At 42.6% G+C, this 14,144-nt stretch overlaps 1 protein-coding gene across 1 annotated transcript in view; it reads right to left on the bottom strand.

Moving 5' to 3' along the window:
• vipas39 (VPS33B interacting protein, apical-basolateral polarity regulator, spe-39 homolog) overlaps nt 1–14,144 on the bottom strand; it is a 79,150-nt gene that overhangs the window by 6,170 nt on the left and 58,836 nt on the right. Inside the window, exons 16-18 of the mRNA XM_063058770.1 lie at nt 12,161–12,250; nt 8,230–8,316; nt 132–221 (exon numbers count right to left, since the gene is read on the bottom strand). Coding sequence (XP_062914840.1) covers nt 132–221; nt 8,230–8,316; nt 12,161–12,250 — 267 coding nt within the window. The remainder of the gene's footprint in view (nt 1–131; nt 222–8,229; nt 8,317–12,160; nt 12,251–14,144) is intronic.

Here is a 14,144-nt window from a genome sequence, read left to right as displayed (position 1 = left end):
GAGAGGGAATTTTTTTTAACTGGAAGGAGACATGAATTTTTCACCTTCTGATAAAATAACAATTTCAATATTATACATAATATATTTATAATATTATACAATGATAAATAAAAATTCAATACCATACTTACATCAATCACAATGTTATGACACTTTAATTTTGTTGCAAGGTTTAACTTCAGTTCTGTGTTGTCCACTAAAGCTACGTATTCCTGAGTAACCTAAAGCAGAATGTAACAGTGTTGATGAAAATTGTTGTAATTTTTAATACTATAGGTGAGATAAAGTTGACCTGTTAGGGAATAGTTTTTAACAGAGCTATTTATCATTCATCCATGGTTAAGACTCCCATCTCCCAGGATATGCCCTCTTTTTTATTACCACCATCACAGCAGAGGTTCGGGGACTTGAAGACACACACTCAAATCTTTTCTACACTCGGTTTGATATCGCAAACACTGAGCCCCTGAAGTGACCTGAACCTTGGTCATCTCTGAGGCTGAAGTACGCTGGTGTTTACAACAAGTGGACAGTCGCAAGGCTGCAGGACCGACAGCGTCCCAGGGTGGGTACTCAGGATGTGCGTGGCACAACTGGCAGGTGTGTTTACTGACACTTTTAATCTCTCCCTCTCCCAGTGTAGAGTGCCCTCCTGCTTCAAAACATCCATCATCGTCCCTGCACTAAAAAGACCAAGGTTACATGACTAAACGATTGGTGCCCTGTTGCACTCAATCACCTCAATAATAAGCAAATGCTTTGAGAGGCTGGTCAAGGACCACATCTGCAGCATGCTACCACCCACACTGAACCCTCTACAATTCACTACCGACACAACTGATCAATAGATGAAGCAATAGCCACTGCTCTACACACCATCCTTACACATCTGGAGAAGGAGGATGCTTATGTGAGAATGCTGTTCTTGGACTACAGTTCAGCATTCAACACCATAATTCCCTCCAGGCTTGACAAGAAGCTCAGAGACCTTGGCCTCCCCTGTCTTGTTCAGCTGGATCCTGGACTTCCTGTGGTAAGAGTGGGCTCCCTCACTTCTGCCTCTCTGACCCTCAACACAGGTGCCCCTCAGGGCTGTGTCCTAAGCCCCATCCTTTACTCTCTGTATACCCATGATTGTGTCACTACCCACAGCTCAAATTTGCTAATTAAATTTGCTGACGATATTACATTGATTGGCCTTATCTCAAATAATAACAAGGCAGCCGACAGAGAAGAAGTCATCACCCTGACACAGTGGTGTTAAGAAAACAACCTCTCCCTCAAAGTCACAAAAACAAAGGAGCTGGTTGTGGACTACAGGAGGAATGGAGACAGGCTATCCCCTATTGACATCAATGGATTTGGGGTTGAGAGGGTGAACAGCTTTAAGTTCCTCAGCATAAACATCACTGAGGATCTCATGTGGTCTGTACATACTGGCTGTGTAGTGAAAAAAGCACAAACAGCTCTTCTTTCACCTCAGACGGTTGAAGAAGTTTGGTAAGGATCCCTAAATCCTTTCTACAGGGGCACAACTGAGAGCATCCTGACTGGTTACATCACTGCCTGGTATGGGAACTGTACTTCCCTCAATCACAGGATTCTGCAGAGGGTGGTGCGGACAGCCCAGCGCATCTGTAGATGTGAACTTCCCACTATTCAGAACATTTACAAACACAGGTGCATAAAAAGGGCCCAACAGATCATTGGGGACCCAAGTCACCCCAACCACAAACTGTTCTAGCTGCTACCATCTGGGAAATGGTACCTGAGCATAAAAGCCAGGACCAACAGGCTCCGGGACAGCTTCTTCCACCAGGCCATCAGACTGATTAATTCACACTGATATAATTTTATTTCTATTCTATATTGACTGTCCTGTTGTACATAATTTATTACAAATTACTATAAATTGCACATTGCACATACAGAAGGAGACCTAACATAAAGATTTTTACTCCTCACATATGTGAAGGATGCAAATGAAGTTAATTCAATTCAATGTCTTTGGAACAACTTCTTCCCCTCCACCATCAGATTTCTGAATAGACAATCAACCAATGAACCTCACTCTTTTTGCTTTCTTTTAGTATTACTTAATTAATTTAACTCTTATAAATATTTCTTATTGTGATTTATAGTGTTTTTAATGCATTGTACTTTTTGCTGCTGCAAAACAATAAATTCTGATTCTGTTCCAATCTGGGATGCCTGCAAGATTAGTCGAAGTAGATTAAATAATCACAGAAGAACTGAATAAATTTCTGGGAAAAAAATTACAGATCCATGAGGAAACGAAGGAAAAATATCAATATGACTGACAGAGTGCAGAGAAACCTTACAAGGATGTTGCCGGGACTTGAGGTCCTGAGTTATAGGGAAAGGTCGAATAGGTTAGTACTTTATTCCCTGGAGCTTAGGAGGTTTGACAGAGGTACACAAAATTGTGAAGGATACAGATAGATAAATGAAAGCAGGCTTTTTCCACTGAAGTTGGGTGAGACTAGAACTAGAGGTCATAGGTTAAGGGTGAAAGGGAGCCTGAGGGGGAACGCCTTCACTCGGAGGGTGATGTGAGATGCGAGTGTGGATAAGCTTCCAGAGGAAGTGGTGGATGCAGGTTCAATTTCAACATTTAAGAGAAGTTTGGATGAGTACATGGATGGGAGGGGTATGGAGAGCCATGGTCCAGCTGCAGGTCAGTGGGGACTAAGCAGAGTAATAGTTTGGCACCAACTAGATGGGCTGAAGGGCCTGCTTCTGTGCTGTGGTGCTCTGTGATTCTATGACTGTAATCGGATAGTTTTACAAAAGAGCAGGCAGGTCTGTGATTGGCCTCTTTTGGTGCTGTACCATTCTAAGGAAGCATCCTTTCTACTAAGGATCCCATGTGTTACAGGAACACCCACATCACACTCATGGGCTTCCTCTCAATCATCAGGTCACGGAAGGTGTCACCAACAGTCCAGTTATGCAGCAACTGTTGATCATGTAGTCAGGACCAGCTCTAGACGATATCATAACTTTATCCTTGACATGCACCCCAGAAGTGAGAGTGACTGCCCTTGATTCAAGGCACATTTGATCACAATCAGGTTTATTGGCATTGGTTTATCATCACTGTCTTACATGATGTGAAAATGTCATTTTTTGGGGGCTTTTTTGTGGCATCAAGGAGACCTGGTAAAAATAAACTCAGTGGACACAAGGAGAAAATGATTGATGTCAAATCTCGCACAGAAATGGATGGTTGTGGCAACGGAGCTCAACCATCACTGCAGGAGTTCCCCAGGGCAGTCTCAGAGCCAACCGTCAGAGGTCCGATGTCTGAGATTCCAGCCAGGGACTGGAGGCTGGAGTCCTGACGTCTGAGAATCCAGGGCCTGGTGGCGGCTTGTCATGGGGTTTGCGTTTTTATGTGTGGTGTGGTGTGGTGTGAGAGAGAGGAGAGAGGAGAGGAGAGGTGGGAAAGGGGCTTGTTTTGCTGTTATTGTTGCTGCTGCTTGTGTTGTCCTGCTGAACATTGTGGGTTGCTATGTTGGTACCAGAATGTCAGGTGGCACTGCACTCGTGGGCTGCTCCCACACCATCCTTAGATGTGCTGGTTGTTAACGCAAATGACGCATTTCATTGTATGTTTCCGTGCACGTGATCAATAAATCTGAATCTGAATCTTCAGCCACTTCATCAATGAATTTTCTTCCACCATAATGTAACCCAGGATAATTAAACCCAAAGATGTAATGTTAGAAAGCTCCACCTGTGGAGGGATGAAAACGAGGTTTACCAATTTTTTTAAAAAAAGAACTTGAGGAAAAAAAAGCTTTGCGAGAACCAGGTGTGGCTGACACAGTGTAGGAAAGCGAGAGAAATGCAGCAATCAGAAACTAAAGGTATAAATTGTTAAATGTGGAATTAGCAGTGAGTATCTCTACTTACTTGAAAACCTCAGGGTGAAACCCCTGGAGGAGAGATGATGGTGATAAAAGATCTATTGAAGCTACGGCTATAACAAGCAGCAGCTGTAACTAGACAATATCGGCACCTGGAAGTAGTTCTATTAAATCATACCAAGGGATCTGGTCGAGTGTATAAATTTGTGTGTGAAGTACGTTCAGTAGTGTTGTAACGGAGAAATGTTTGGAAATGACAATGTGATATTGAGTTATTTTGAAATTGAAAATAGAATGTGTATAAAAACTTACAGATTGTAATCCTGTTGTATACAGGTCAGGTTTTTTTTTGTGTAACTATTGTGAATTGACTCCATGGATGATCAATTATTTCATCCAACAAAACAAGAAACAAGATGGCATACCACTCAGGATCAAAGAACCAGTGGGGGAACGAAATGTTTGATGATGTAGAAGATTTAATACAGTTGGATGTACAAGTTTAATTTCACTTGATGGATCTGAACTTGATTTTCTACAAGAACTGATGATTTTTGTAAAGACTGATAAGTTACTGAATGAGATTTACTTTGTTTAAAAGTTATGATGTTGGAGAATTGTTGTGAAAGGAATTAAGCTGGATAGATATATAATTTTTTAAAAGTAAAGGCATCCGTTAGTCTTGCGAGACCATGGATCTGCGCCTGGAAAGTCTTCACTCTCCAGGGCACAGGCCTGGGCAAGGTTGTATGGAAGACCAGCAGTTGCCCATGCTGCAAGTTTCCCCTCTCCACAACACCAATGTTGTCCAAGGGAAGAGCATTAGGACCCATACAGCTTGGCACCAGTGTCGTTACAGAGAAATGTGTGATTAAGTGCCTTGCTCAAGGACACAACACACGTTGCCTAGTCCAATGCCTTAACCACTTGGCCACGTGCCCACCTAATTTTTTAATTTGAATTAGAATTAGTAGGAATACTGGCTTGAACTGAAACTGAAATTAACCATAATACTTAAGAATAGGAGTTCAATGAGTTTTCCAACTAACTAGGGATAACTAAAAAGGAAAGGTTAGTCTGTAAATCTTCAAATTAGATCTAGAATAACACTAGATCTAATGAGTTAGAGAAATTGGAGTAATAAAGGTTATTCTAATGAATCTCACTGATTCTAACTAACAAGGAATTTGTTTTTTGTTGATATCTGAGATTTGAAACCTAAACAGAATGTTGGAATTTTGAATTATTCTTACTCATGTAAATATTTTGTATAACATCCAGAAGTGTGTGTTTTCTATTCACTGCCTCCTTCTGATATCTAGAGCTTCTGATGACCTACTAGCACCGAGTGTAGTACTATGTAATTTGATTTTTCTCATAAAGAGTGCGACGACCAGTCACATGAGATAAGACGAGCACCACACAGCTGTTGCAATAAGGTGGCGAGTGGGATCACGTTCCTTGATGAGTGAACAACAATAAATCTCATTCCTAACCCTCAGCAAAAGCACCAGTCCACACCTGCACGCAGAAGAGCTGGGTCAATAAGCAGCAACTAACATTCACGTCACAGAAGTTTTAAGCAGTGAATATTCCTGACAAGGGAGAATTCAATCTCTTACTCTTGACAATCAATGGGATTGCCATCACCAAGTCCTTTATCATCTGCATCCTGATGCCATCATTGGCCAGAATCCCAAATGGGCCACCCACATCAATACCAAGATGACAAGCCATGGGCTTGGCATTCTGATGAAAGCAACTCACCTCATGACATTTACTTCAACGTCAAGTTTAAGTTTAATTGTCATTTAACCATACATATGAATACAGCCAAATGAAACACGGTTCCTCTGGGGCCAAGATGCAAAACGCAGTACTAGCTGTCATACACAGCACAAGGCACATAGAATTCTGAAAACAGTAAACATACAGTCACAAAAATAATAATAATATAGCCCAAATCTCTGAGAGTTGTGTCCTGTAAGTTGTTGTCAGCAAGAACAAGGCCACAGCAGCCCAATCATGCATTAGTGCAGCCACAGACAAACGCAATTCAGCTTGATACTGGAGGGTAACAGGATCTCTTGGCCTAACGTGCCCTCACTACCCAATTACACACATGTCCCTTTCCATTGCCTCCAAGGCACAATTCAGAACTGATGGAACTGTCCTCACTTTTCACAATGAACACGGCTCCAACAAGATTCAATACCATTCAGCACAAGGCCTTGCTTCGCTGGCAAGCAGCTGCAGTGTGCACCACCCACTAGGGTGGCATGGTCGTGTGGTGGTTAGCACAACACTTCATGGTACAGGGACTCACTGCAGTTCCTGCCACTGCCTGTAAGGAGTTTGTATGTTCTCCCGTGACCACATGGGTTTCCTCCGGGTGCTCCTGGTTCCACCCACAGTCCGAAGGCGTACTGGTTAGCAGGTTAATTGGTCATGGTAAATTGTCCTGTGATTAGGCTCAAATTAAATCAGGGATTGCTAGGTAGCACAGCTCAAAGGGCCGGAGGCTTCTGTGCTGTATCTCAATAAATAAATTCACTGCAGTTGCTTGCTTAGGTTACTCCAACAGCACCTTTCAAACACCAAACTTCTACCACGAAGGAGGACAACATGTTAACGTGTCATAATAACACCACCACCACCTGCAGGTTCCTCTCCAGGTTGCACAGTGTCCTTACTTGAATATGTATCGCTAGTCCCTCATCATCTTGCTGCGTTAAGTTGATCAGGTGGTTAAGAAGATGTACGGTGTATAACCCTTCATTAGTCAGGGAATCGAGTTCAAGAGCCATGAGGTAATGCTGTAGCTTTATAAAACTCTGGTTTTGACCACACAGAGTATGGTGTTCCGTTCTGGTCATCTCATTATAGGAAAGATTTGGGTGCTTTAGAGAGGGTACAGAGAAGATTTACCAGGATGGTGTCTGGATTAGAGAGCATAGTTTATGAGGAAAGTTTGAGTGATCTACTGCTTTTCTCTTCAGAGCGAAGGAGGATGAGAGAAAATAGAGGTGTATAAGATGATAAGAGGCATAGATAAGAGTGGACAGTCAGCACCTTTCTCCCAGGGCAGAAATCGCTAGGCGAATTTTAAGGTGATTGGAAGAAAGTAGTGGGGGATCTCAGAGGTAGGTTTTTTTTAAACACAGAGAGAACTAAGTGTATGGCACACACTGCCAGGGGTAGTGGTAGAGGGAGATGTAAGAGACTCTTAGATGAGGCACATGGATGAAAAAAAAATGGAGTTTGTGGGCCAATGGGTCTGTACTGCACTGCTCTGTGTTCTATATTCTGTCACTGGATCTCAATCCCAGAACTTCATACCACTAATATTGTATAAATAAATAGCTTCACTAGAAGGACTGCAGGAGTTCAAGGCCATATCTCAGCTCCTTCTCAAGGCCCAATAAGAATGGGCACTATCTATTTTCTAAGAAAGCTGAGATCCTTCAATGTGTGTAGCAGGATGTTGGGAATCTTTTACCATTCCTTTGTAGCGAGTGCAGTCTTCTTCGCAGCTTTATGTTGGAGGAGCAGCATCGGTGCTGGTGATGCAAAAAGACTAAATAAGCCCATCAAAAAGGCTGGATCCGTCCTTGGCTACAACCCGGACTCTTTTCAGTTAGTGGCAGAGAGGAGGTCACTATACAAACTGTCATCCGCTATGGACAATCTGGCACATCCTCTCCATGACCTATTGAATAAGCAGTGGAGCACCTTTTCGAACAAACTCATTCAGCTTCGCTGTCACAAGGATCGTAACAGAAAATCTTTCCTCCCAAATGCAATAAGCATGAACAACAGTTCATCTCCGTGCAACAGGAGAACACATATCATAGCACAATAGTCTCTGTTTTATTATTTCATACATTATTACTGTATGTTATTGCACATAGGTACAATATTATTGTGTATATTATTATTCTGTACTTTATTATTAAAGTCTTCACACTGCTAAGTTGTGTTTTTAATTGTTGCTGCTGTAATGAAAGAATTTTTCACTTGGGATCAATAAAGTATTATCATTATCATTATTATTATTATTAAATGCAAGCCTTCTGTACCAATGCGAGGTAGGAACACGAGAATGCTTGAAGTTGGTACAAAAGGAACTGTAAAATGCGACACCACCTGGTCATTGTAAAACAGTGAATGCAGAAACCCTCTTATATTTGGTGCTGAGATCATCACATAGACACCAAAAGAGGGAAGACTCATTGCTGCCTCTCAGAGATCATGACCTGTTTTATTTTCAGTATTCAACAAGAAAGCACAGAGTAAAATGAACCTCTCTATGTAGTTTTGGTAGCTGGGGTCTTACCTCAACTGGGGCATTGTTCTTGTCCAAGATGTCAACAACTCGATGAAATCCAATTGGTGCTTTCTTCTTGGTATATCCTAACCAGTTCTGAAACAAGACAGACACAGTTGTACACAGCTGTTGCATAGGGAGGAAGGTGGTTTTAATGGAATTGTGTTGGCTGGAAACTAATCAAAGCATCAAAGCAAAAAAGAAAGAAAATACAGGAAATTCTCAAAAGATCCAATAGAAGTTGTGGAGAGAAAAACAGTTAATGCTTCAGGCTGATGACCTTTTATCAGAATTGGGAAAGGTTAATTGTAAACTAAGGTTTAAAATGTAAGGAAAGAGGGAATGCAAGGAGAGAACAAAAATGTCGACTATTATTAGGATGAAGCAAAGATTAAAGTCAAATGTGACAACAACATGAAACAAAAACAGACTTCATCAACTTTGCTGCCAACTTCCACCCGCCTTCAAATTTACCTGGTCCATTTCTGACACCTTCTTCCATTTTCTCGATCTCTCTGTCTCTATCTCTGGAGACAGCTTATGTACTGATATCCATTATAAACCCACTGATTCCCACAGCTACATAGACTATACCTCTTCCCACCCTGTCACTTGTAAAAATGCCATCCCCTTCTCTCAATTCCTTCGTCTCCACCTCATCTGCTTTCAGGATTAGCCTTTTCATTCCAGAACTAAGGAGATATCCACCTTATTCAAAGAAAGGGGCTTCCTTTCCTCCACCATCAACGCTCCCCTCACCTACATCTCTTCCATTTCACGCATGTCACCCCTCACCCCATCCTCCTGCCACCCCATCAAGGATAAGGTTCCTAGTCTTCATCTACCACCCCACCAGCCTCCGCATCCAGCACATAATTCTCCATAACTTCTGCCATCTCCAATGGATCCCATCACCAAGCACATCTTTCCCTCCCACTCCCCTTCTGTTTTCCACAGAGATCGCTCCCAACGTGACTCTCTTGTCCATTCGTCCTTCCCCACTGATCTCCCTCCTGGCACTTATCCTTGCAAGTAGAACAAGTCTTACATCTGCCCTTATATTTCCTCCCTCACTGCCATTCAGGGCCTCAAACAGTCCTTCCAGGTGAGGCAACACTTCACTTATGAGTCTGTTGGTGTCATCTACTGTATCTGGTGCTCCCAGTGTGGCCTCCTGTATATCGGTGAGACCCAACGTAGATTGGGAGACCACTTCGCCAAGCAGCTATGCTCTGTCCACCAGAAAAAGTGGGTTCTCCCAGTGGCCAGCCATTTTAATTCCACTTCCCATTCCGACAAGACAGTCCATGGCTTCCTCTACTGCCGCGATGAGGCCACCCTCAGATTGGAGTAGCAACACCTTATATTCCATCTGGGTAGCCTCCAACCTGATGGCATGAACATCGATTTCTCAAACTTCTGGTGATGACCCCCAACTCTCCTTCACCATTCCCCATCCCATTTCCCTGTCTCATCTTCTCTCCTTACCTGCCCATCACCTCCCTCTGATGCTCCTCCCCCTTCCCTTTTTCCCATGGCCTTCTGTCCTCTCCTATCAGATTCCCCCTTCTCCAGCCATTTATCTCTTTCATCAATCAACTAACGAGCTCTTTACTTCACCCCTCCCCCCTCCCGGTTTCACCTATCACCTACCACCTTGCACTTCTTCCTCCCCTCCACTCTCCCCCACTTCTTACCCTGACCACTCATCTTTTTTCTCCAGTCCTGATGAAGGGTCTCAGCCCGAAATGTCAACAGTTTAATCTTTTCCATAGATGCTCCCTGGCCTGCTGAGCTCCTCCGGCATCTTGTGTTTTGCTTAAAATATTAACTTCCAGTTGTGTTATGTAATCATCTGTTCTTTATTTTTAGAAATACTCTCTCCCTGTCACATTTTGTGGAGAATTGGTGATCTCCTTACACGTCTGCAATGTGAACTGTTTTTCCATTGTCATAACGCAAATTGCCCTCATTGAATGACTCATATAGCTGTCGTAATAACCCTGAGTTGGTACCAGTAGAAGTGCGATCACTCGAGTTGAGTAAGATGTTCTCCTATGGGGTGGGTCCTCGGGTGGATGTAGAGGCCAATCCAGGATTGACATATTCTTTTTTTGTTTGTCGTGTGCGTGCATCCGTGCGTGTGCGATATTGGTGGGACGATGTCTTTTTCATGCCTTTACCAGGTGCGGAGCCAGGGAGAGAGACTGTGTGACACACCACTCCTCACACAGACATTTCGCAGTATTTTTTACGAGGTCGAGTTGCGATCTCGACACTCAACCCGGCACGGACGGAAATTGTACTCGAGAGCAGACCCGGCTGGGTTCGAACCCAGGAACCTCCGTTCCAGAGTCCGGCACTGATGTCACTGCGTCATCAGCCAGCCCCAGGATCGACATATTCTGGTGCAGTGTGGGCACGAGTAAGTCATGGCTGTGGTTTGGGTGGTTGGGTTTTTTGGTAGTTCATTCTCTCCTTTCACATCTGCCACTTGTTCTCTGTGGCACAATAAAGGTCACTTTCATGTAGCACAGCTCCCTCTTGAACAGACTTCCTCCAGCTGCATCTATTGCCTTCCCCGCTTTTAGATGTCATGTTGAATTTCCTCAGGGCAATTTTGATGTTATCATTGGCACTACATTGATGCTATACTTCCTAGTTCTTGCAAATGTTCCCAGAAGTGGAATGAGCCAAGCCAGATATAATCACTAAAACCACCTCACCAAGTTTGCAACTTAAATCAACCGAAACGTTATCTGTTTTTTTTATAATTGTAGTTCTGCATAGTTAGTATATTATGCAGTAAATAGTGATTATGAATCCTATTTTCTTTTACTTAGCAAAGATTATGGAACCGATAATGTTCAGCTCATACAATTTCAGACAGCCATCATTCAAAAACAAAAGCTGACAATCTGAAAGAAGCAGATGAATGTGAGCTAGGTGGAAAAATACAGAGTAAATAAAATCGAGCAAATTTAACACATCAAATGATTCAGCCCCTCATTTAAAGGGGTGAGGAAGTTTTAGTACATAGTCCCGTTGAAGAGTCTCGGTCTGAAACATTGACTCTATTTCTTTCCATAGATGCTGCCTGACCTGATGAGGTACTCCAACATTGTGTTTGTGTTACTTTGGATATCCAGCATCTGCAGAACTTCTTGTAGCATACATAAAAGTTGCTGGTGAACACAGCAGGCCAGGCAGCATCTATAGGAAGAGGTACAGTCGACATTTTGGGCCGAGACCCTTCGTCAGGACTAACTGAAAGAAGAGCTAGTAAGCGATTTGAAAGTGGGGGGGGCGGGGGGAGATCCAAAATGATAGGAGAAGACAGGAGGGGGAGGGATGGAGCCAAGAACTGGACAGGTGATTGGCAAAAGAGATATGAGAGGATCATAGGATGGGAGGCCTAGGGAGAAAGAAAAGGGGGAGGGGGGAAGCCCAGAGGATGGGCAAGGAGTATAGTGAGAGGGACAGAGGGAGAGAAAAAGAATATATATGTATGTATATATAATAATAAGTATGTAAATAAATAACGGATGTGGTACGAGGGAGAGGTGGGGCATTAACGGAAGTTAGAGACGTCAATGTTCATGCCATCGGCATCGCAGATGCTGCCTGGCCTGCTGCATTCACCTGCAACTTTTATGTGTGTTGCTTGAAATTCCAGCATCTGCAGATTTCCTCGTGTCTGCAGAATTTCTTGTGGTTGTTTTCATGTGATTTTGAGTTAACAGTTACTGTCTCTGGGGTACTGAAAACAGAATCAATTGGGGCATTAATAAAGGAAACTGCAGAGGTACAAGGGGAAATAATTTGCAGAGCTACATGCAGAGTGCAAAGAGCTATTACGAATATGATGGACCAAATGGCTTCCTTTTCTGAGTTGTAACAGTTCTGTGATTCTACAAATTGTGATTAATTTAAATGATACCTTTGTAATAAATAGGCTATCAACGTCTTTCCAAGCCTTCAGTTTGGCACGGGCTGCCAGTGCAGTAAGTAAGTACTGTTTGTCTGAAATCTAAAACAAAAGCAGAAATAATATACAGTATTCCTATTATCATAATGAAAATAGAAATTTAAACATATGACATAAGTGTATAATCCACCTTTCAGAGTGTATTTTGGAGGCGCAATATAGCACCTATTAATTTCAAAAGCCACCAGTCTTCAGATCTGAATAACAATTGTAGATTGAACTTAAAATGCAGATTGGAACAATGGTCTTCCTGAAGCCGCATTTTAGAGTAAATTGCAGACCAGGAAACATCCAACTGACTTGATATGTCTGCATATGCATGAATGCAATTAAAACTCCACTGCATGAATATGACTCAGATACATAGAAACATAGAAAACATACAGCACAATACAGGCCCTTCAGCCCACAAAGCTGTGCTGAACATGTCCCTACCTTAGAACTACCTCGACTTTACCCATAGCCCTCTATTCTTCTTAGTTCCATGTAGCCATCCAGGAGTCTCTTAAAAGACCCTATCGTTTCCGCCTCCACCACTGCCGCCAGCAGCCCATTCCACGCACTCACCACTTCCTGCGTGAAAAACTTAACCCTGACATCTCCTCTGTACCTACTTCCAGGCACCTTAAAACTATGCCCTCTTGTGCTAGCCAATTCAGCCCTGGGAAAAAGCCTCTGACTATCCACACGATCAATGCCTCTCATTATCTTGTACACCTCTATCAAGTCACCTCTCATCCCCCATTGCTCCAAGGAGAAAAGACATAGTAATTAACTCTTATTTTGGGTGTATTGGTGGGAAAATCCAGGCATTTGAAAAATTACATGCAACTCAAAAGAAACATCTTGTGGTCATTGTAACTATAGAAATTATCCTGTTACTTTTGTTCTTTAACATTAAAAAAGTGCTGTAACATTGGATTGGGGAGCCTCTCTCTTGAGTGACTCCAAAGGCTGTCAGTTTTTGTGTGTCCCAAATAAAGACTTATACATCTACCAGCTGCGTCTCTCCAGCAACTACGTTCACAGTCATGACACCGCCTACACTGAACAGGACTCTCTCACATTTTTACTTTAATGGTCCTCATAGAAACACAAGTTGTTTTTAGTCCTCTCTGATTCCAGCTGCAACCTTTCATTCTTACATGCCCAACTACATCATGCAGCTGTTGGAATTCTGAAATAAAAACAAAACCTGCTGAAAACTACTCAGCAGAACAGGCAGCACCCATGGAGAGAGAAACAGCATTAAGTCTTTAAACTTTCATCATTCAAGATGTGATTGGTAGGTGGGAAGCCTTCAAAGGGGAAATTTTGAGAGTGCAGAGTTTGTATGTTCCTGTCAGGATTAAAGGCAAATTGAATAGGAATAAGGAACCTTGGTTCTCAAGGGATATTGCAACTCTGATAAAGAAGAAGAGGGAGTTGTATGAAATGTATAGGAAATGGGGGGTAAATCAGGTGCTTGAGGAGTACAAGAAGTGCAAGAAAATACTTAAGAAAGAAATCAGGAGGGCTAAAAGAAGACATGAGGTTGCCTTGGCAGTTGAAATGAAGGATAATCCATAGAGCTTTTACAAGTATATTAAGAGCAAAAGGATTGTAAGGGATAAAATTGGTCCTCTTGAAGATCAGAGTGGTCGGCTTTGTGCGGAACCAAAGGAAATGGGGGAGATCTTAAGTAGATTTTTTGCATCTGCATTTACTAAGGAAGCTGGCATGAAATCTATGGAATTGAGGGAATCAAGTAGTGAGACCATGGAAAGTGTACAGATTAAAAAGGAGGAGGTGCTTGCTGTCTTGAGGAAAATTAAAGTGGATAAATCCTCAGGACCTGACAGAGTGTTCCCTCGGACCTTGAAGGAGACTAGTGTTGAAATTGCGGGGGCCCTGGCAGAAGTATTTAAAATGTCGCTGTCTACGGGTGAAGTGCCAG

The sequence above is a fragment of the Mobula hypostoma genome, chromosome 1 (assembly GCF_963921235.1).
Source record: "Mobula hypostoma chromosome 1, sMobHyp1.1, whole genome shotgun sequence".
Taxonomy (NCBI): domain Eukaryota; kingdom Metazoa; phylum Chordata; class Chondrichthyes; order Myliobatiformes; family Myliobatidae; genus Mobula; species Mobula hypostoma.
This window is presented reverse-complemented; position numbering and strand designations above follow the sequence as displayed.